The sequence below is a fragment of the Crocodylus siamensis genome, chromosome 4 (genome assembly GCF_052110815.1).
Source record: "Crocodylus siamensis isolate JL-2025a chromosome 4, ASM5211081v1, whole genome shotgun sequence".
Taxonomy (NCBI): Eukaryota; Metazoa; Chordata; order Crocodylia; family Crocodylidae; genus Crocodylus; species Crocodylus siamensis.
Window position 1 is genome coordinate 145,366,994 of NC_143398.1, and position 22,690 is coordinate 145,389,683.

At 46.7% G+C, this 22,690-nt stretch overlaps 1 protein-coding gene across 1 annotated transcript in view; it reads right to left on the reverse strand.

The window, feature by feature from the left end:
* The window catches only part of LOC149866701 (antigen WC1.1-like), a 64,052-nt gene that overhangs the window by 35,640 nt on the left and 5,722 nt on the right, over window positions 1–22,690 (reverse strand). The window contains exons 2-3 of the mRNA XM_090044020.1: window positions 14,062–14,376; window positions 93–407 (exon numbers count right to left, since the gene is read on the reverse strand). Coding sequence (XP_089900146.1) covers window positions 93–407; window positions 14,062–14,376 — 630 coding nt within the window. The remainder of the gene's footprint in view (window positions 1–92; window positions 408–14,061; window positions 14,377–22,690) is intronic.

Consider the following 22,690-nt stretch of genomic DNA (forward strand, 5'->3'; position numbering starts at 1 on the left):
GGAAAAGGCAGAAAGGAGAGGAAAGATGCTAAATATCCCATCTGTTGGGAATATATTATTTATATTTTAAATCCATTGTCTTTCATTCTTACCTGAGCATATAACACTGACGTCATCAGTGTGAGAGCATGTCATATTAGGAAGGAACACCCTGTGGCAGCGTGTGAGATGAGACTCATTCCCCATGCACTGGAATTCTTCCTTCCAGATCAGATCATGTCCTTCTCCAAAGTGAGCTCCTCCTAGCGGGGCTAGAGCCCATCCACATTCTAATTCATTGCAGATGACAGTAGCAGCTTTGTGATCAAAATGTGAATCACAGACTGTCTCCCAGCTTTTTCCATGTTCTACTTCAACACGTCCTGAACAGGTAGTGGCTCCTTCAACCAGCCGAAGCCCAGTAAATCCTAGAGAGAAAATAAATCTACCAATGAAAAGAAACAATACTGGCATCTTACGATATTTCATACAGCCTCCCCTGAAGACGGCATTCTCTTTTTCTCTCAACAGAATGTCATACATTCAAAATGTTCTCTAACTTTATTCCAACTACATAGTTCTCCCAATAAAAGAAATCACCCTAAGAGTGCATCTACATGTTCTACTAATTCAAAGCAGGCTTACTGCACAGTAAAAATACTGTGCTAGTTAGCCTACGCGTGTGCAGGTCTGCACATGCTCCCTCTTGGAAGCAGATTTGCTCCTGCCCTGCTCTGCCCCCCTGCATCAGCCAGAGGGAGCTCCAGGTTCCCCCTGGGTGCTAGCCTGGGGGTTGGCAAGGAGCACAGGGCCGGTCCCCATATGCAGATAGGGCCAGGAGTGCTCTGCTGGCTGTGGTAGCAGCTGTCCCTTGGCCCCATAGAAATCAGAAGGGGTCCTGATGTGCATAGGGTTGGGAGACAGCTGCTGCTGTAGAGGTCTCCAGCTTCATGTACATGGGGACAAGTCCTGTGCCCAGCAGGTCTTCCCCACATAGCCCAGGGCTGGCTGGGAACTGTCCTGCTTCTGGAGACTGCTCAGCAAAGCCTGGAACAGACTGGGACCTGCCCCTCCCCCACAGCTCTTTCCCAGCCCCCTGCCTCAAAATCAGGCAATTGGGGCATAGGGTTGGGAAAGAGCTGCAGGAGAGGGATAGGTCCCAGCTTCCTGCCCAATCCACGATCCACCTACCGAGCCCCTGGCTCGGTGGGGAATCCCTGCTCAGCCGGGGGGTGGCCAGGAGCCATCCCACCAGTGGATGGAGACCCTATCCATCCCTGGCTGATTAGGGATTCCCCACCCAGACAGCGGTTTGCTGCTAGCTGCCCCACCAGTGGGAAGCTCCCAATAACCCCGGGCTGAGTGGGGATTCCCCACCCAGCTGGGGGCTCACTGGTAGCTGCTCCACTGGTAGCTCTCCAATCCCAGCACTGCTCAGCTCCCCACTCCTGTAGGGAATCATGAGCCCCACAGTGCCAGAATGGGAGCAAGAGCAGAGAGGGACCCTGAACAGTGCCAGAGCTGGGTTCCTTGCTGGTGTGGCTGGCCAGGAATAAATTTGCTCCTGGTCAGAGTCTACACAAGCTATTGCACAGTATCTACTAGACAGTTAATTTAGTACCTGTAGTTACAGGTACTAGCTAACTGTGCAGTAGACTAATCTACTGTGCCGTATTTTATTAGCACAGTTACTTGGCCATGCTTTACTGCAGGGTAGATTAGTCTACTGTGCAGTAAAGTGTCTCATGTAGATACACCCTAAGAAATCCTTGCCTCTCAACAGTAAAAGCACTTTTAAACAGACAAAGCCTTTTTTCCTACCTGTGGTGATTCCTGTGTGACACAAAAAGGGCAAACCCCTATCTGACGTTCATGTTTGCCAAGGGTTAAAATAAATAGCCAAGTAACTGCAATTTAGCACTTTTGCACCCGGTGGAATAGGGTCACCTTGCACACATATTTTCTGGATTTAAGGTGGAGGCAGGGAAAGCATGATAGCATTGCCACCTCTTAACCCAGGGTATAAGCTCCTCCTAGGAAGTTTGAACCTAAATCTCCTGCCTCTTCAAAAAAGTGCTCTAATCACAAGACCAAACGGTAAGCATTGTTTAAAGGAGGGCTGTCTATCTTCAGTGTGGCCAGAGGCTGCAGGCAACACCAACATGCAGCCCCTGAGCCACACATTGTACAGGCCGCATGTGGTCAGGGCATCCCCCTCCCTGGATCCACTCCCATCATTTAGGCTGCACTTCTGGCATATGGCCACCAGTAGGACAGCCTTGGCCTGGCTCAGAGTATTTTCTAGTCCTCCTTTGGAAGTTAATTGACTGAACAATCAAGAGAAAAAGTTATAGGCAGCCAGCAGGACCCAAAGCCAGTGGGTCAGTGAGAGGGAGCTATGCCATGGAGGGACTGAGACCACAGGTTGGGGCATGGGCCCCTGCTCCCAGTGTTGCAGAGACAATCTCAGTGCTGTTTACCCATTTTAACCAATGAATATTAAATACAATTTACATTGGGACAACTTCAAAAGGAGAGCTAGAGAGTCCATGATTCAATGTTGTGCCGGTGTCTTTGTGGTTAGAGCGCTTTGCTCGGAAGTTGAAGCTTCAAGTTCAACCTCCCCCTTCCACCTCCCAAGAACAAAAAGGATCTAAAACCTACCTCTTCTGCTCCCTGGGCAAGTGCCATAGCCATTCAAGAATTAACCTGAAATGTAGAAAGACTTCCCTCTGACAACTAGCACCCTGTTAGCAATGTTTTTTGTGCAACTGGAGTTTCAGGGCTTCTACAGTGAGACTTGGGGCCTTGTCACAAATGAGCAGTTAGAATGTGCTTTATTTACGGTTACCGTATGTCTGGATAGCCTGAGAGGGTGAGGGGTACCATCAGGGCCAGGGGCTGCAGGTCGGGAGTGAGGGGCACTGGCAGAGCCAGGGGGCTGTGGGCAGGGAGGAAAGTGTCCACCCGACAGGTATCCTTTCTTCTGGAACTGGAAATATAGTAACCCTACTTTATTTAGATCATAATAAGTGTTACCATATCATAATAAAAGTTAGAACATGTTCTGAGAAATCACACAGTATTATTTACAAGGGTCTCTAATACAATCTCCATCTTGCTGATTGTTAGTCCCAGCCCTGGTACCACACTAGCACCTTGAAGTAGCTCCTGCAAACCTGGTATTTAGGAGCTGTAAACATGGGAAGCCAGGGTCTTCAACCAGCTCCGATGCAGTCCCTAGGCTGGAGAACTGTAACTGGGCAGTTCAAAACTTCAGTGACATGCAGGGTCTGGGACTAACAATCAGCTAACTGTTGGAACCAGTCTAAGGATTCACTAGAGCCAGTTCAAGACATAGCCCCCCATGTTTGCAACTCCTGTAAACTGTGGTTGCACTGTACCACAGCTGATTCAAGATACCAGGGATCGTCTGGGACTCTGGTGTGGTCCTGGGGCCTTAGTCTTCACAAAAAATGTATGCTGCAACTCAACAGCTAATAATTCCTTGGGTAAAGAGAAGACAAGCTGAGGGATGAGATAACAAAAGAGACAGTCAAAAAGCCTTTGATGGGTCTGAAAGAATTCAAGTCAGTATGGCCTGATGAACTTCGTCTGAGAGGACTGAAGAAACTGGCAGAGGAGATCTTGGCACCCTTAGCAATAATATTTACAAAGTCATGGGAAACTGGAGGCAAGGCACAAGAGGACTGGAAAAGGACCAACAGAGTGCCCCTCATTTAAAAAAGCGAAAAGGAGGACTTAGGGAATTATAGACTGGTTAGCTTCCCCTCAAAACCCAGCAATTTACTGTCATAAAAAGTCCATTTGAAAGCTAATCACCAGCAGCCAGGATGGACTTCCTAAGGACAAATCATACTAAACAAACTTCATTTCCTCCTTTGACAAAATAACTAGCTGGGTGGATGAGAGAATGCAGTGGGAATAAGGTGTCTGGATTTCAGTATGGTTTTTCATGAAGTCCCACATGACCTTCTCAAACAAGTTGAAGAAATGTGGGCTAGATAAGGCTACTATGAAGCAGAAAGACAACCTGCTCAGTAGCCACAAAGGGTAATTATAAATTCAAACTGAGATCACCAGGGGACAGGCTATCAACTACTAGTACAAGGCCAAGAAATGGCAACCTTGAAACCAGCATACCAGGCTACAATAGGAAGCATTCTCCAACACCAACCAAAGGGCAGGTTATTCCACAGCTCACCAGGAAGACTCGGGCTTCCAATGGCAGGCTTAGTTGCCTGTACACAAATGCCAGAAGCATGGGAAACAAACAGGAGGAACTGGCCCTCCTTTTAACCAACAAGCAATACAATCTCATAGGGATTATGGAGACTCAACCTATGATTGAACCACAGGTTTAGGGGGATACACCCTCTATAGGAGGGATCGCATTGGGAAGAAGGGCAGAGGAGTTGCACTCTATGTCAAGAAACATTACACCTCCTGAGATATGAAGAAGGGCAACTTGAGATCCTCTGGGTCAAAATATGGTGAGAGCATGAGGAAGGGGATTTGACTGTAAGAGTATATACAGACCTTCAAACCAAGAGGAAGAGCTTGACCAGGAATTCTCTGGAGAACTGGCAGAGGCTGCATACTTTCAGAGCATGGTCATCATCGGTGACTTCAGCTATCCAGACATTTCATGGGATGAGCACTCAGCAAGATCTGATCACTCACCAGGTGGTTTCAAAGAGAATGGAGCTAGATTGTTCTCAGTGGTGGCAGATGAGAAGTGACTTCAAGTTGCAGCAAAGGAAGTTCAGGTTAGGTATAAGGGAAAATGTTCTCACTAGTGGGATAGTAAAGCACTGGAACAGATTACCCAGAGAGGTTTTGGAATCTCTTTTCTCAGAGGTTTTTAAGACCCAGCTAGACAAAGCCTTGGCTGGGATGATATAGGTAGGGATGGTCTGGCTTTGAGCAGGGGGTTGGACTAAATGACCTCCTGAGGGCCCTTCTATATGTTTCTATGATCAGTCAAAAGTATGTGAATAACCACACTTATGGGTGCATAAATGAAAAAAAGATTGAAAATCACTGTTCTAAAGAGACCATATTATGGGCATAAAAGTAGGCTATCCCAGTGTGAAGGAAGGACAGGAAGTGTAGCAAGAGACCAGCCTGGCTAAATAGAAGACTCCTCAGTGAATTGCTATCCCCACAAAAAATCTTACAAAAAGTGAAAACTTGACACTATTACTAAGAATCAGTGTTAAATAAGACTATTGCACAAGCATACAAGCAGAAAATCAGGAATACCAGGGTATGAACTGAGATTCAGCTGGCAAGGGATGTATAAAGCAACAAAAAAGCATCCTCTGTTGGAAGAGGAAGACCAAGGGAAGTGTAGGTACCTTTTTAAATGAAGAGGGATATCTAATAATATAGAATGTGGAAAATGCTAAAGTATTTAATGCCCTTTTAACTTCAATTTCCATGAATAAAGGCAGCTATCAGATAATGACTAGAGCTGGTGGTAAGGATAGGGGAGGAGATATATAGCTTAGAGTAGAGAAAAAAGTGGTTAGAGATTATTTAGAGAAGCTGTATTTTTTAGGACTGCAGGACTGGCAGAGATTAATTTTAAAGTACTCAATTAATTTCAGAGCTATGGCCAATTTCTCTGAGAACTCGTACAGGTTGGTTGTTGTCCTGGATAGCAGGAAAAGAGCACATATAGCATCCCTTTTAAAGAAAGGGGAGCAGAAGTTTCCAGGGAATTACAGACTGGTCTGACCTTGATAGCCCAAAAGCTTGTGGAATATATTTCTAAGCACCTAGAGGATAAAAAGGTGATCAGGAATAGCCAACATGGATTTGTCAAGAGTAAATCATGGAGGACCAGTCTGATTTTCTTTTATGACAAGGTAATGCACATTGTGGATGGTGAGAGAACATTCTTGTTTGTAAGTTAAGAAAATACAGTTTAGATGAAAGTAGTATAAAATTGATATGTAACAGAATTGGCATGGAGTTAGACTAGATGACTTCCTGAGGTCCCTTCCAACCCTAATTTTCCATGATTCTATGTGGCCTTACCAGTTCCAACCAGAGGGTAAGAATCACTTCCCTCGATCTGCTGGCAACACTCCTGCTAACGCAGTCCAGTATTCTGTTAGCCTTCTTCAATGGAAAAAGAGAGCTATGCAGGATGCTTGCTTCAACCAAGCCTCAAGGTTGTCAGGCATGTCTGTAACAGGGGCTTAGGCAGGGGCCCTGTTACTAAAACAGGATCAGGCATGACTGACTCGACCATGCACCCTGTCAGGTGGAGGGAATCACACACCTGGGGCAGGGCCGGGTGATTAGCCCACCAAGACTTGTATAAATCTGGTGGTGGGGCATATAATATTTACCTTAGGGCACAAGGAGGCAGTGAGGGCTGTTCAGAGCCTTGGATGGCGAAGAATACAAGGAACCTGCCTGGCAACCAGGAAGAGATGCCAAGACCGCGGGACTCTAGACAGAGAGAGTCCATTCAGGGCAAGCTACGCACCATGAGATTCTAGCAGCTCCAGTGAGTGTGGTGGGAGCCGAGGCTTGGCAGAGCCACACGGCAAGGGATCCTGAGTGAAGGAGGCATCCCATGGGTGAAGGATGATGGGTGGGCAAGAGGACCCCATGCTGGCTCAGATCCTGATCCCAAAGGAGCAACACTGCCAGGAGTGGCAACGCGGAAAACAGGGAAGCAACTGGGGCTGACACCAGTATGAGACTTAAACAAGAGACGCGGGAAATACACCTCATTAATAAGATAATTAGCGCTTAGAACACTGAGTGCTACATTGTAGCCAGAAAGTACCCAGTGCAGGGTGAACTGCTCCGCGGCACTGGAGATGCCACTAATGAAGTAATTGGTGAGGCTACAGTTACTGTACCATTTTACTTTAAAAAATAAACCAATACCCTGAGCAAGTAATACCTGGGTGGAGTTTATCAATCCCTAGCACTGAAAAGATTGCTGATGTCCTCCATTTTCTTTAAAATCCAAATCATAGCAAGAGAGTACAAAAGGGGAATGAATGAAGCTAGGATCGCCCAACCTGATCACAGTGTCCACAAAAAGATCTCCAGCCATCAAAGGAATATGCATCTGTACTGGATAATCAATACTAGATTTCATAGACATTAGTCCCTGGAAGGGACCTCATGAGATCATTGGGTACAGCCCCTCCACCATAGGCAGGAAGTCAGCTGGGATCGAGTGACCCCAGAAAGAAAGAAATCCAACAGTTTTTTGAAGGAGTCCGGAGTAGGTGCTTGTACCACCTCTGGAGAGAGTTTGCTCCAGACCGTGGACACATGCACCATAAAGAACTTTTTTCTTACATCCAGTCTAAATCGGCCTTCCTGGAGTTTATGGCCATTTGACCTTGTTATCCCTCAGGGAGCTCTGGTGAACAGGTGTTCTCCCAGGTCTTTATGCGCCCCTCTTATGAAGTTGTAGGCTGCCACCAAGTCGCCCCTGAGCTTTCTATTTTCCAGACTGAAGAGTCCCAAGTCCCTCAGCCTCTCCTCATACAGCCTTCACTCCAGGCCTTGGATCATATGAGTGGCTCTCCTCTGGACTCTCTCAAGTTTTGCCACATTCTTCCTGAAGTGGGGGACCCAATACTGGACACAGTACTCCAGCTGCGGTCTCACCAGGATTAAGTAAAGCAGAAGGATGACTTCCCTGGTTTTGCTTGAAATGCACTGGTGGGTGCACGTCAGAGTTTGATTAGCTTTGCCTGCCACTGCATCACATTTGTGGCTCGTATTCATCTTGTGATTAATCAGGACCCCCAAGTCCCTTTCAGTCATGGTCCTAGTGAGCATAGCACTGCCAAGCCTGTAAGTATGCTGGGGTCTTCCTACCGAGGTGCAGCATCTTGCACTTCTCTGCACTGAAGACCATCCAGTTTTGGTTGGCTGACGTTGAGAATGTGTCCAAGTCGGCCTGTACTCCCAGCCAGTCCTGTGGTGTGATGGCCCTCCCCCATAATTTGGTATCATCCACAAACTTGGCCTGTTCACATCTGACTCCCAAATCTAGATCATTGATGAAAATGTTAAAGAATACTGGCCCAAGTGACGAGCCCTGAGGGACTCCACTGGTAACCCTGTGCCATGTTGATTTGCTCCCTTCAACTAGTAGTCTTTGGGTCCAACCCCGTAGCCAGTTGCCTAGTCATCGGACCATATGATAAGCAAGGCTGACCTTGATAGCGCAAAAGCCTGTGGAATATATTTCTAAGCACCTAGAGGATTTTAAAAAACAGTTCCCCATCTTAACCATGAAGACATCATGGGGAACTAGGTCAAAGGTCTTCTTGAAGTCCAGACATATGACATCCACATCATCTCCCTTGTCCAGGGCATATGTTAACTAGTCACAAAAGATGAGGTTGGTCAGGCAAGACCTGCCAGTCGCAAAGCCATGTTGGCTGGCATTCAGATGCTTGCCTTCATTAATCTGGCGTTGATGGATCCCTTGACAATTTTCTCCAGTATTTTTCCAGGGATGGACATCAGACTCATTGGTCTATAGTTCCCTGGGTCATCCCTCCTCCCTTTCCTGTAGATAGGGACCATGTTGGCTCTTTTCCAGTCATCTGGGACCTCACCCAAGTGCCACGATTTTTCAAATATCCCTGCCAAGGGGGATGCAAGGATGTCTGCCAGCTCTTTCAAGACCCTCGGGTGCATTCCGTCTGGGCCTGTGGGCTTGCGAATGTCCAGTTTCTCAAGGTGTTCCCTCACCTGATCCACATTGATTTTGGGCCCATCACCCACTCCTGAATTGGTTTGTGCCATTCCTGGCACTGTGATCCTTGTGGGAGGGTGAAAAACTGATTTAAAAAAGTCATTTAGGAGATTTGCCTTTTCTTGGGCATCTGATGTCAGTTGCCCCACTGGATCTCTCAGGGGCCCAATACGATCCTTGTTCTTTTTTCTACTTCCCACATATCTGAAGAAGGAGTTTTTGTTGTCCTTCATCCCCGTAGCTAACCTAAGTTCAGTTTGTGCCTTCGCTTTTCTCAACTGCTCTCTGCAGGTGTGGGCAAGTGCAGAATAATCCTCTTTGGTAATCCTTCCTGTTTTCCAGGTGATGTAAGCTACTCTTTTGAGCTTAATGAGTCCAACAGTTCCTTATTCAGCCATGGGAGCTTCCTTGCCCATTAACTATTTTTTTGTGAGAAGGGATAGCTATGCCCTGTGCTTCAAGGATTATGTTTTGGAGTGATGACCATTCCTCATGGTCATCACTCAAAAGAATAGCACTAAGATTAGCACAAAAACGTTCTGCATAATCGGGAAAACAGCAGGAAAACATGTTGTTATCTTAAAGCCCAGAAAGTGGATGCCATTCTAAGACAGAAAGACATACAAAAAACTAATACTCTTGCTTCCAAAATGATACCTTTTATTAGACTAACTGGAAAATGGCAAGAAAATTGTTTCTGCAAGCTTTCAGGATCAAAGTCCCTTCGTCGGGCTCTGGGAAAAGTACAGATAGTACAATGTGGTAAAAAGTTCCCATAGGTAGGAAATAAACTTCATTTTTACACAGAGAGAGCTGAAGATGGAAGGCTGTCCCTCTGGGTCCATAAGAGTGTCGTTGTGAGCTGTGCTGAGTAGCTCTTTGATGTGTTGATCAGGTAGAATGCCTTCCCTGGAGGTGTCAGATGGCAGGTAGGGCGGTAAGAAAACTTCCTTGTTGTTCTGCAGTGAAGTTTAAAATCCAAAATCAGCTAAAATTCAGCGTCTTCCATGTTTCAGGGGTGTACCTGGTAGCCTTGTGGGTCTGAGACAAAAAGACATAAAAAAAACTAGAACATTCTAAAACAGATAGTTTTCTGACGCTGGCAGGTAGGAACACAAGTGATAGTGCATTAATTGGCATTAAGGGCACTGCATCGCAGGATATCTCACTGGTTGTAGGTAAATTCAAAGTACCTAGGAGAGTAGGGAAGGAGAAGAATGTCCTAAGGAGTTTCTCCACAATCTTTTCTGTCTTTCACAAGGGAAGGCAGCAGAGGGCAGAAGATACTAGAAGTGAACTTCAAGTTAGACTAATGATGCACATGTGGAGTCCCCCTTTTTTTTGTTGGAAGCTTGTTCCACTTCTTATTTGGAGAGGAGTGTGCACAGTTTGGATGGTCTCTACCTCCATCCCTCATCACTTAGGGGAGGATCAAACCAGACTATCTGAAATCATGTTAAACTCATAAGCGAAAAATAGAAAAGACGGAATGAGCACCCTTTTAGCGTCAAATCAAGGCACTAAGAGGAAAATTAATCCAAACAAAAAAGAAACAAAGAGGACATGACTATGATTGTCTGTATACCACCACAGTAATAAACAAGAAGCACTGAAAATGTTAATTAGCAGTTCAAGTTCAACCTATTTAACTTCACTCTTGGAAAAATACTTGATTAGAATGGAGAAAAATAATCATTACCACCTATGCAGGAAAGATGGAAAGCAGAGGAGTAATGATGCAGCCAGGTACCTGGAGCAGCTGTCACAGAGACACTGGAAACTTCAGGCTACCACCAGTGTGATTGCAGAGCTGCAGTGGCAGCTGGGTTTTTTCCCACTCCCTCCACAAGTCAGTGTTCAAGGTGGATGCCCAGTCACCCTGCCCTAGTGACACCATTAATAGAAATGGGAGGTGATGTGGCACCCTATGTAAAAATCACTTTCCAAGTCAATGAAAATTCAGACCAAATAATCTTTCATATTTATGGATCATATTTATGGATCGATATTATATCCAACTGAGTGCAAGGTGGGGTACAGGTTGGTATCTGATACTGACCATCAAATCACCCTAGGGAGCAAAACAACTGGCTCATAATGAAGCTTTCTTTAATATGTAGGCAAACAGCTCTGCCACCATTGGGGCTTCAGCAGGGGTGCTTTATGATTGCGATTTTATGTTTCCAGACCTCACGTATCCTTGCTATTTCTAAAAATTATAGTGGACAATTTCCTAACTCAATAAGTGCTGCATTCAACATGGAACAATTCCATGCTAGACCTCATCTTGACAAATAAAGAGAAATTTGTCTGAACTACATTAGTGGTTGGTTAGATGCAAGTGATCATTTTATTATATCTGGAAACAGACTAAAGTCCAAATTAGTAAAATACATACTTGGAGTTGTAACAGGGACAGTTTCACAGAGCTGAACCATGTACATGCACCATGTCAGTGTGGAGAGAATATTTAAAGAGAACAAAATGTTAACAGTAGTTAGGACAGTGCTTGTTAACATTTTCCTAAGAGTCTGTGATAGATTATCAATACCCAACAACAGAGTATCTTGAAAATGGTCAATGAAGAAACTAGTTAACGGATGAGCTGTGATCAAGCAACCAGTTAGAAAAAGCTGCAATAAAATGCCTTGGTGGTTAGAGGATATCCCAGTGATGATTCAGAGAGGCAGGCAGCAAGAAGCTGTGGAAAGAACTAGAAAGAAAGACTGGGAAGGTATGATGTATCCCCTAGAAGCGATGAAGGACAAAAAGGAAGGGTCACCTGAGCTGGAGCCCAGAAAACCCTGTACCTGAATTCTTCATCTTCATAACTGAAGGCACTGGAGTGAAGTTGCCAAGGACAAGTGACCTCTAAACAGTATAGTTTCCCAAAGCTGGGAATGCAACCCTTTAGACTGTGAACCTTCCTACATAAGACCATGAGGATGGATGGGATGCTTTGAAAAGCTTCTGGGCTTTGCTGGTGGCCACATGGGGCCAAGAATGATTTTCTTCCCTGCTGTTACTAAGGTTCTTCGTTTTGGGGGAAGGCAGGTTTAACCTTCCTCAAAAGCATTGGGTGTCAGCTCCATCCAAGGCTGGGGATTTTGACTGGTGCCCTGCTGGGATTTTAAAAAACCCAGAGGTTCCTGGCTAGAGGCTCCTGTTCCTAGGCTTGGGGTCAAACTAATCATCACATTTGGGATTAGGAAAGAATGCTGCCACATTGTCAGACTGACATGACTTTTTCTTCTGTAGTCGGTGGCCCAGTCTTCCTCTTTGGACTTCTTGGGCACATCCACACATGCAAGCACATGTGCTTGCAGCAACTCAAATAGAAGTGGTGCAAATTTCAGCTGGGGATTTTTGCCTCAGCACACGTGCTTGGACATGCATTTTGTTATGAAACAAATTTTGCCACTTGGGGCAAAATAACCCTCCCTGGCTCCTCCCAGTTCTGCAGCCAGGGGTAGCTAGAGCCTGAGGCCAGCACCTGTGCTGTCCCCAGCAGTATAAAAAGCCACCCTGGCAAGTAGCTCAGGGCTTCTAGCTCTCAGGAGCTTCTGGGGCCCATCCAGTTGGTACCTGGGGATACTACCCTTTGTGCCAGCTAAACTGCTGAAGCAGTCCTGAGAGTTCCCTGCACCCTCTACCCACTGCAGGGTTCTGGCAGCAGGGGCTGCTGCCTGGCTGTAACCTGCTGCACACCTGCCAGACCCAGATGGGGACTGCACAGCCAGTAGAGGCATCTGCCCCTCTGGGCCAGCTGCCAGTGGGCTGTGGCTATAGATTTGGCCTCTGTGCAGCACTACTGCCACGTCTTCCCCCTGCCAAGCCACCTGGGCAGCTATTGCCTGAAAGATGTTCTAGGTGTGGTGGCCTGCTTTGAACTGTCAAAGCCTGTCCTCCTGGCCAGGAGGTCAGCCACAACCAGCTAGGTCCAAGGTGCTAGCTCTGAGCAGGCAGCGTCCTAGCAGGAATTCTGGTGTTCCCTATTGGAAAACTGAAAAATCCCTGATAAAAAATCCCAAAGTCACTCTGTAAAAGACCCCAAAATCCATGTTCCTCCACAAGTAAAACGAACGACCACTATAAAGAGAGAAAGTGACATAGAAAGAGCAGTTAGTTGGATAATGTCTTATTGATCTTTCTACAGTTGTTAAAGCATGTCTCATCATAATAATACAGCGAACTCTAAATACATGTTTCATGAATTCATGATTATATATTTTGCTGCCTTTCCACAGGAGATACGGCCCCCACACAGGAGTTACGGCCCCCCAGCAGGGGATTCGGTCCCCACACAAGAGCTACAACCCCTCCAGCAGAGGGTTCACTCCCCACACAAGGGCTATAGCCCGCCAACAGGGGATTCAGCACCCACACAAGGACTACAGCCTGCCAACAGGAGATTTGGCCCCCACACAAGGGCTACAGCCCCCCAACAGGGGTTACAGCCCCCACACAAAGGGTACAGCCCCCGCAGGGGCTACCACGCCCCTGTGAGGCCCACATGCCACACCCCAGCCCCGCGATTGCTACCCCACCTGGCCCCATCCCCCACCAGCTGCTGCAGCCCCCCCATGGCTGCCCCACCCAGCCCCGCCCCCCATTCTCCCAGACCCCCAATGAATACCCCACCCAGCCTCACCTCCCAACTTGCACCCCCAGACCCCTATGGCTGCCCCCACAACCCCAGGCACTGTCACTTTAAAAAAAAAATCAGAAAAAAAAGCCTCTACTTACCTTAGGGGGAGGGGGCTCTGGGGCCTCCTGGCAGAGCCCCCACCCACCCTGGGCAGCACAGAGCAGCAGGGGACACCAGGCCTGGGCTGGGACTGATAGGGCTGTCTCTCTGGCCTGCACTATGCAGGCAGGGCCCCAGTCAGCCAGACTGCAGCTGAACTGCCAGTAAGTGCTGGGGTTTGTTTTTTTAAACCACGGGGATGTTGTGGGGGGCAGGGATCAGGGGGCTGGGAGGGATGGAGCTGGGCAGGACAGGCTTGGGGAGTCTGGGGGGCTGGCAGGGGGTGGAGCTGGGTAGGAAAGTGATGGGGGGTTCAGGGCAGGGAAGTAATCAGGGATGTGGGGGGGCAGGCAGGGGGTGGGGCCAGGTAAGGCAGGGATTGGGGGAATTGGAGTGGGTGGGGCCAGCAGGGGTCCCCTCCATGGTCCCCTCCCCCCTCCTCCAGCCCCCACAACCCCTTACTCATGGCACTGGAGCCCTGGTGCTGAACATGAGACTGTCACACCTGCAGAACCAGGGCCCTTCTTTCTCACTTACAAAGGCATGTTGTCTGAATTCTCACCTGAGCATATCACTCCAGTATCAAAATAATGAGGGCAATTAAATGCCCCCCATCCTATGTGTGAGCAGTTCCAGAGAGCTGATTCGTTGCCTTGACAATCAACTCGATACAGCCAAGTTTGTCCAGCACCTTCCCCAAAATAAGAATAGCCATGGGCACTGACAGCGGATCCACATCCAACCTGCCTACAAACAACCTCAGCATCCTCTATGTCCCAGTCACCATCGCACACCGTTCCCCACTGGCCCTCATGTTTAACCTCCACTCTGCCAGCACAGGGGCTGCTTCCATTTCTCAGCCTCAGCTCATCAGCACCTGCAAAGACAAATACAGAGCAGGGTTACAGAGAGCGCTGTTGTTCTTCCTCCTCTCTGGCCTGTTGCACAGAGGCTCTGAGCTCTGCTCCCTACTTAGACCTATCTTCAGGGAGGCAGGACCAGAAGTCTCCTTCTTTCCCAGGTGACTGCTTCATGATTCACAGCACCAGTGTCCTCAGGGATTCCTACCCAACCTCACCAGCCCCCATCAATATTTCTACTGCCCCCTCTCCACCAACACACTGAAAAATAGGTATCCCCCCAACCTTGCCCCTCTGAAAGCCAGCTCCTCCATGCAGAAGGTTTGTATATAGCTGCTCGGCAACAAAACTCCACCCCAGCCTGGCCTGCCCTAGCCCCAGCCCCAAGGTAGGGAATGCTAAAGACAAGAAGCTTTGATTCTGAGTGCAGCCCCAAGGCTAGGAAAGCCCAGCCACTGCCCCAGCCCAGGAGCTATGCTTTTTCTACCTCCTTACCCTGACCAGACTATTTCTGGACCTCCACCCCCTATGGGCAACCCTTCCTATGGACCACCAACCCATGCCCCACTCCTGCAGGCTTGCTTGCTCCCTAGCCTGATCCCACCAAATCACCCACTAACCCTCCTGCAGACCTGCTAGCCCCCACAACCCTGACCTAACTTATACCAGGTTCCTGACAGCTTCCAGCACTGCTGCTGCCCATGCCACTCAGAATCTATGATAATCACACAACTGCATGATCATAGACTGGGGGCGCATCTACATGAAATCCATTAATGTGCATTAGCCTAAGTTAATGTGCATTACCAGGAATTCAGCTACACATGAGTGCCTTTAATGAGCATTGGCTTAGGCTAATCAAGCCTAAATTTGATACCTGCAAATTCAGGTATCAGATTTAGGCATGATCACTTAATGTACATTAATACACACGTACATGCAACCCAGCTCTAATTTTAGTGCCTTTAGTGCCAGGTCTGCCCTGCCACCAGGGGACCAACCTGAGCCCAGCCCCAGGGTACATCCAGGGGCTAGGGTGCTAGGCACCTGCCCCCTCCCCATGGCCCTCCGCTCTGGGCTTGAAGACCCAAAATCTTGTAAATAGTTTTCCCCTTTATATAGCTTCCCACTTGTAAGCAGGTTTGTTTTTTTTTCAAATCAGTGGCAGTGGGGAGGGTAGAGGTAGAAGGGCTCTGTTTGTTGAGGTGGGAGGCTGTTCTGTTGAGGAGGAGGGATGGAGATGGGTGTTATGAGGGTAATAAAGTTTTTTTGTTTCACCTATATGCATGTCCTGAGAGTGGTGCTGAGCTTCGGCAGGAGGTAAGGGGTGTATGGGTGGCAGGGCAGGTGGGCTGGAGCAGGGAGTACAAGAGGAGGGCGTTGGGCAGGGCCTCTTGCAGCTAGTTCCCTGGTCCCCACTGGCAGTTGTACAGCTGTCTGGGGCCTGGGCGGGGGGGGGGGGGTCCTACTGGGGCCAGCAGGGCCAGCATCTTGGCCAGCAAGAGCACAGGGTGCTGGTCATCACTGGCGGGGACCAGGCTGGAGCAGCAGGGTGCTGGGCATTACTGACAAGGGCAGGGGCAGCCCTGGAATGGGGAGGCAGGGTGGTCAAGAAGGAAGCTGCCATGCTCTGCCCCTGTTCTGGGTACACAGCTCCTGGGCAGGGAAGGGGCTGGCCAGGGACCAGAGTTTCCTAGAAGGCTGACAGATGCTGGCAGCTGGCTCTGGCATCAACATGGTTGCCAAGTGCTGGCAGCCATGTGGCCGGAGGCCGGAGCTCCCCCCGGTGGCCACAGGGGCACATGGCAGGGCTACAGGGACTGGGAACTACGTTTCACGCAAAGTCTCTGCACATATAGACATCTGCCAACAATCACTTAATGTGCATTAAATTTAGTCGCACTTAAATGCACATGTAGACACACCCTGGGTGTAGCAAACATCTGCTCATACCCCTAGAAGTGAAGTGATATCTGCAAGGCCACACAATAAATGTGGCGGATTCAAGAACAGAACCAGCCTTAGCTGATTCGCAGTGAAGGGTTTGCATGAAAAAGCTGTTGGTAAGTGACATGGATGGCCTGAGCTATGCACCCATTCATTCCATGATGTCCTCACAACAGCAACTACCAAAGAGTAGATTATTGTTATACCTTTGCTGCCAGTGGGACAAGAATAGTTTATAACCTTGAACTCTTTCTCTACTGCTGCATGTTTACTGTCTGGTTGGAACAATTACCATTGTGTTATGACTGACTGTGCATTTCATGACTGGTCCAGTAAAGCATTCAATCACTTGTGAGCTATCCTGTATTTAAAGATCTGCTTGTGTTGCTCCTATCAAGTTGTGGGTTGATCTTCTGAAGAAAGAATACAGATAGCTGAAGTAAAGAGTTTGCAGGTGACCTGAGGAAGTTAATCTGTTCATGTATCACCTGAATGCCACATTTCAATAAACAGTTCTCTTAACAAAGACTGAGTTTAATTTTAAAACATGAAGACTTCCTGTGCTTATACATAGTGTGCAGTATATAAAACATGGTGGCAGCATGAAGTTTAGGAACACAGGAAGTAGAGACGAGAGCATGATTTTGAAAATCAAGCAGCACCTGGAAAGAGAGTGAGCAGACAGACTCCAGTGACCAGGAATGCTGACCTCCAGACAAGATACCTTGCATAAGCAATAGAAGCAGGACTGGAGTCTTGTTATAGGTCTGTGCATGAGGAAAAAAGATGAGAAAACGAGAGTAAAGCTTTTTTACTCTCTCAGCTGGAAAACAAGGACAAGAAATGAGTGAGACAATGCTGCCAGGAAAATATCCAAAATATGGAGAAATTGATTAAAGTGTTTGAATTCCGTGGCCTGAAGCAGAATATGGTAGTAGAGCTGGGGAGGTGCTCCAGTGTATGAGGAATGATTTGGCTTATAGGATGGTGTTGTCTGCAGTCCTTGCAAAGGCTCTTTGCTGAACTACAGATTGAAACAAAGCAGAAATACCACATTTTCATGCATACAACTTGCACCTTTTACTCAAAAAAATCAACTTCTGGAAACTGGCGATTGTACTGTAAGTGAGGACATATGGTAACAGCATTTTCTGTAACATAATTCTCTGCCAGGGAACAGTGAAAGCAACACTACATCTGCTCCACAGGGGGTGTATTTACACATGCACCCAACTGTGCAGTTGTTACTGCACAGTCATTTAGTACCTGCATAAGCCAGTACTAAATGACTGAACAGTAACCATCATTACTGGCCTCATAGGTCATTTCCAACCCTACTGCACAGTAGCTATGAACTACTGTGCAGCAGCTGGTTGCTACTGTGCAGTAGTTTTGGTGTTGTGGTTCATACTTGCCAATGCTATGTCACCATAGCAACAAGCTACATCACCATAGCTCATCCCTATGGCGACATACCATCTCCTATAGATGCACCCAGGGGGTGGCATAATGCACATTCTGAACTCCATAGCTGCTGCTAGCATACTAACAAGTATTTTTAGGGAAAGATTTTTTTTTCATCACTCTGCCTCTCGAAAACAAGGTGTGCATCTTACGCTGGGACATGTTGTATGCAAGAAAATGGTTGGTTTAAGTTCATGGTACCTCAAGACTGAAACAGATGAGCAGAGAGGTGGCTGGATACCAAGAGGTGGCTGTGGAACAGCAGAAACACTATGAGAGCACAGAGTAATGGCAGTGCAGTTAGAAATGGTAGAGGTTGAACAGCATGAAAAGTGGCACACCACCCTCTAATGTTGTTGCTGGAAAGCACAAGCTAGCAGGAAGATGGAAGGAACTACCTTGCCTGGTAAGAATAGATTATGCAGCCTAATACAGTGGTTGGGACCATGGTGGAGAGTGGTGGTTCTGATCCAGAAGCTAGATGGCCTCCTTAAATAGGAATCTGCTGCCCGTTTCAGGAAATCAAATAGTGTTATAAATCTCTCTCTCTCTCTCTCTCTCTCTCTCTCTCTCTCTCTCTCTCTCTCTCTATATATATATATATATATATATATATATGATAGATATGCATTCCCTTCCCTTCCCCAATTAATCCTGGCTTTTTTTTCTCTCCCTCTCTATTCCCTATAGACAAGCATAAGCAAGCTCAGACTTAGGATAAGCTTTAACATATTTATTTTGGTAGCAAGTTTTTGGATATCCACTGTTTTATATTGTATTATTACTAGGTTTGTATTGATTCTTACTGTTGTAAATTGTATTATTACCATTTTTGCATTGATTTTTATTATTTCATATAGATATTGAATGGTTTACACCTGTGTTTGTAAGTGAACCAAAGTAACATCAAGTTTCCATTTTGTATGTCAAGTCTCCATCTTGTGTCCTCTGCCCAGGCATTCCCTGTGTCGCAACAGTATGAGTCACATACCCCCCCACCCCCATGTAAATTGGTTCCCTGATGAATGAGAATGATTGGGAATGATTGAAATACAATGGTAGCAGGCCTGTAACTGAATGGCCTGTGACAACTGGGCCATCACCTCGCATTGATTCATCCAGGAACCACCGACCTCACCCAGGAACAGAGACCAGAACCCAGCATTTGAAAGACAAAAGACCCTGCAGAACCAGCAACTCTACCATTGTACCCCACCATTACAGATACCCAAAACTGCATATCCCTGCATGAAGCACACATGCTTAGTATGCCAGGAGCTGACCCTTGCCTGGGCATGCCTCCTCTCACTAGGGTCACACAAGGTCTGCCCCTATAAAAAGGGGCAGTGAAGGCAGACCCAGTGGGATGCCCTCTCCATCTGGACCAGCACCATGCCACACCACATATCCACCCATGGCCCTGCCGGCGACCCTGCTCTCGACAACACCTACTGGACAAGGACCCCTTTCCAGCCTGGTTAGGTAGCTATCACACCCCACCCCCTCTTCAATCAAGGACTTGGACTCTGCTTCTCTTCCCTAGCTGGACTCCAACCCTTCCACTGAGTCCCTTTCTCCTTCTGCCAGTGAGTGAGTGAGTGTGTGTGTACCAATAACTTCATGGGGCTGTGTAGTGTGCTGTCTGTGTAATAAAACTGTTATTTGGACCCATAAGTTGGGTTTTGCTTTACTGTGGTTCAGCCCTGCTCCAGTCTCTGCTCCTTGCCCCTCTAACGTCTGTCTCATTTCTTCCTCTTCTGCTTCCGGCACACTGCCACCTCCAACACCTTTCCTGAGCTCCTCTCCACCTCCAAAGCCCCTGTTCCTTTGCCACTGTCTTATCCCCACTGCCTTTTCCTTTTCACCTGAGCAACCACGTTTCTGCCTCATTTCTTTCCTGGCTATCTCCTCCTTGCCACCACATACCTGTCCCCCACCAATATCTCAGCTGTCTGCCTCAGTTTCCAGCCCCAGTCTACCTTAAGTAAACCCAAGCCTCAATTCCTCAGCCAGCTTCTCTGTAGTCAACCAGTTCTAATCCTAGTTCTGGCAACTTTCACTCCTTACACTAACTCTCTCTCTCTCACCTTAACCTTCCCCCAAGTATCCCAGCTACCCCAAGCACACACATACACACTGTATCATCCAAGTTAGGAACTTACCTGTGTGTATGTGTAGGTGGGTTGTATGTGTGTGAACTGGTGTGTGTGTGTGTGTGTGTATATATATAGCATTGGGTGCATGATATATGAATTAGTGATCTGTGTCTAACTTTTGGGGTGTATAGTGTATGTGCTTGAATTGGTGATAGGTATGTATGTGTCTAGGCTGGTTTGAATGTGTATGCATCTGAGCTGGTAGTGTGTGTGTGTGTGTGTATGCACCTAATTGATGTGTGTGTTGTATATGTGCAATTGTGTCACCCTTCTGTCTAACAGCGCAATATTGAGATCCTGAGACCAATCAAGCAAGGTGGGTCTCACTGCTAGTGTCCTTACATAACCCCCTTCCTTTCAGAAGTCTTTGATGCAAGTTTGTCAGATAAGTTCCATTGGAAAACCCAAACAATGTTGGATACACTGACATTCTTCAAAAGTTCCCATGATTGGTGCTCAGGACTGTGGCCCTTCCAGTCTACAACACAATGAAACATCCCTTGCAGTTTCTTGGAGTCCAAAGTCTATCAAAAATACAGCCAATTCTCTCACATACTATACACTACCAAATAAGACACATATCTTGTTTTGAAAGTCAGAATGTAGCAGGAGGGGTGGAAATCCCGAGTCACAGCCAACTGTGTAACATGGAGTCAGTCGAGTCCTCCTGCAAAGAGTGTCCAGCAAATGTGGCATCCCAAGAGACAGTCTGGGTAAGGCTGTGAGAGGGTTACCACTGGGCTCCACCCCTTCTGCTTGCTGTGGCCAGGGAGAAATTGCAGTCAAAGGCGTATGGACACTGTGCATACTATTCCAGCAAAGGAAAAAATCAGCCTCCCTGCTTAAAACACACATCGCAAGTTAAATGGCTGATTTTTCTGAGGAAGAGGTGTGTGTGGTATATGCATAAGTAAGGTGTTTCTCATTTGCTTTTTGCTAGTTATGGGAGCTGACTGTAGATTTAGAACAGAAAGGGAAAGAATTCTTATGATAGAGCTTAATTGAAAAACGTAAAAGATAAGATAGACTTCCGCTGTATTATGCTATTCAGGTCTGAATGCTGCTGAACTGATTTATTCCATTATCTTGAAACATCTCAGGTACTGATGAATCCGTTTGCCCACGATATGACTTGACATTTTCAGTTAAAAGCCAGGCCTTTTGCCTACTATTAGGTTGCATTCAGGGTGCCAGTTTTACACCTGACTCTTGTGTGTGAGCAGATCCACAGTGGCAGGAACTAAAGGGTTGAAGGATAGGGCAGAATAGAAACAAGGGTGGAAGCCATAGTTCACAAAAACGGTTTTTGTTCATTGGAGGCATCAGGTGACTATGTGCAAGTTCTTCATAGGGCAAAAGGGAAGCCCAGTTATTTGGATTATTGAGAAACAGTGTATATATTGCTCCAGGATTTGGTTTTACCCTCTGTTGGCCAGTAATTTGTTGCTGGTAAGTTCACAAAAATCAAGGGTTTAATTCTGAAGAACTCAGAAACAGAACTGGAAGAGGCTTCCTGGACCATGAAGTCCTGTCCCCTGCATTTGCAGGCAATCACACCAGTAAGAAAACACAATTTTGACTCCTGGTTAGACACAGTGGCAACTGGCAGTCTGTGCCACTGGCAGGCATATTCTAAAAATGAACAAAATGTTTCTTGCTGCAATAAAAGTGGAGACACATACAGTCATCTTGTACGTGTTATAATCTGCCCTTCCTCCAGGGCTGCCAATCTTTTTGTCCCTCTCATACAGAACTCTGGTCCTCTCTAATAGGTCTAGAGGACCAGGACTCTATGATCACACCACATCCCTGTTTCTTTAGAACAAACAAGATAAGATTACAACTCATAAATAATAAACAACATACTATAACCCTTAAAACTATTTGCACTGATGTACCAACCAATCAATATATACAACTAAATCTATAAATGGATGTTTAAAAGCCAATTCTCTGCCGAGGTCTGCTCAGTCTTCCTGACCTTGTTCTAAACTCTCAAGCTCTAACTGAGCCTTCTTCCAACTTCCTTGAATACCTTCATTTTCACGCCCTGACCCTCTCCCTTCTAGTGTTTGATCTTCTTTACGTTGGGGTGTAATATAAGATAAACCCTATTTCTCCAAAGAAGGCCTTCTGCAGTTTCCACTAAGTAGAACCTAAGAGTGTTTGCCATATTTTGGACAGTTCCAAATATTTGGGAACCTTTGAACACTGTCCCCTAGCAGCAGCTCTGGTAGTGGTTTTGTTCTGTGTCTATACTGAAGTTTTTTTCTGCTGAAGTTTTACTTCAGCATCAGATTTCCTGTAGGCTGGGCCATCTAGGGTTAAGCTGTATCAGTGTCAGAGGTAATAGCATCCTAAATCATCATCCCATGAGCATTCTGCCAGAGAAAGTCCTGGTGGCAGTGGTGCAGACCAATTTGTCAGGAGTGCCAGATATGGACCTCTAGATTTACATAGAAGCTGTTTCAGAGCCAGTACTGCTCTCTCAGCTTGTTTGTTACTCTGAGGATAGCTAGGACTGCTAGTGCAATACTGAAAAATCAAAATTCTCTGCAAACTGCAGGAATAACTCAGAGGTAAACTGAGGTCCCATTGTCTGATACGAGGACCACAGGAATGCCATGATTTGCAAATATATTCAGTTTTTGTATTACCCGAATTGTTGCGGTATCTGTAAGTAAGCCAAGTTAATACAGCTAGAAAAATAATTAACTACAACAACATATATGTGCCATTTCCAGAAAAATAAATCTGTTGCTAC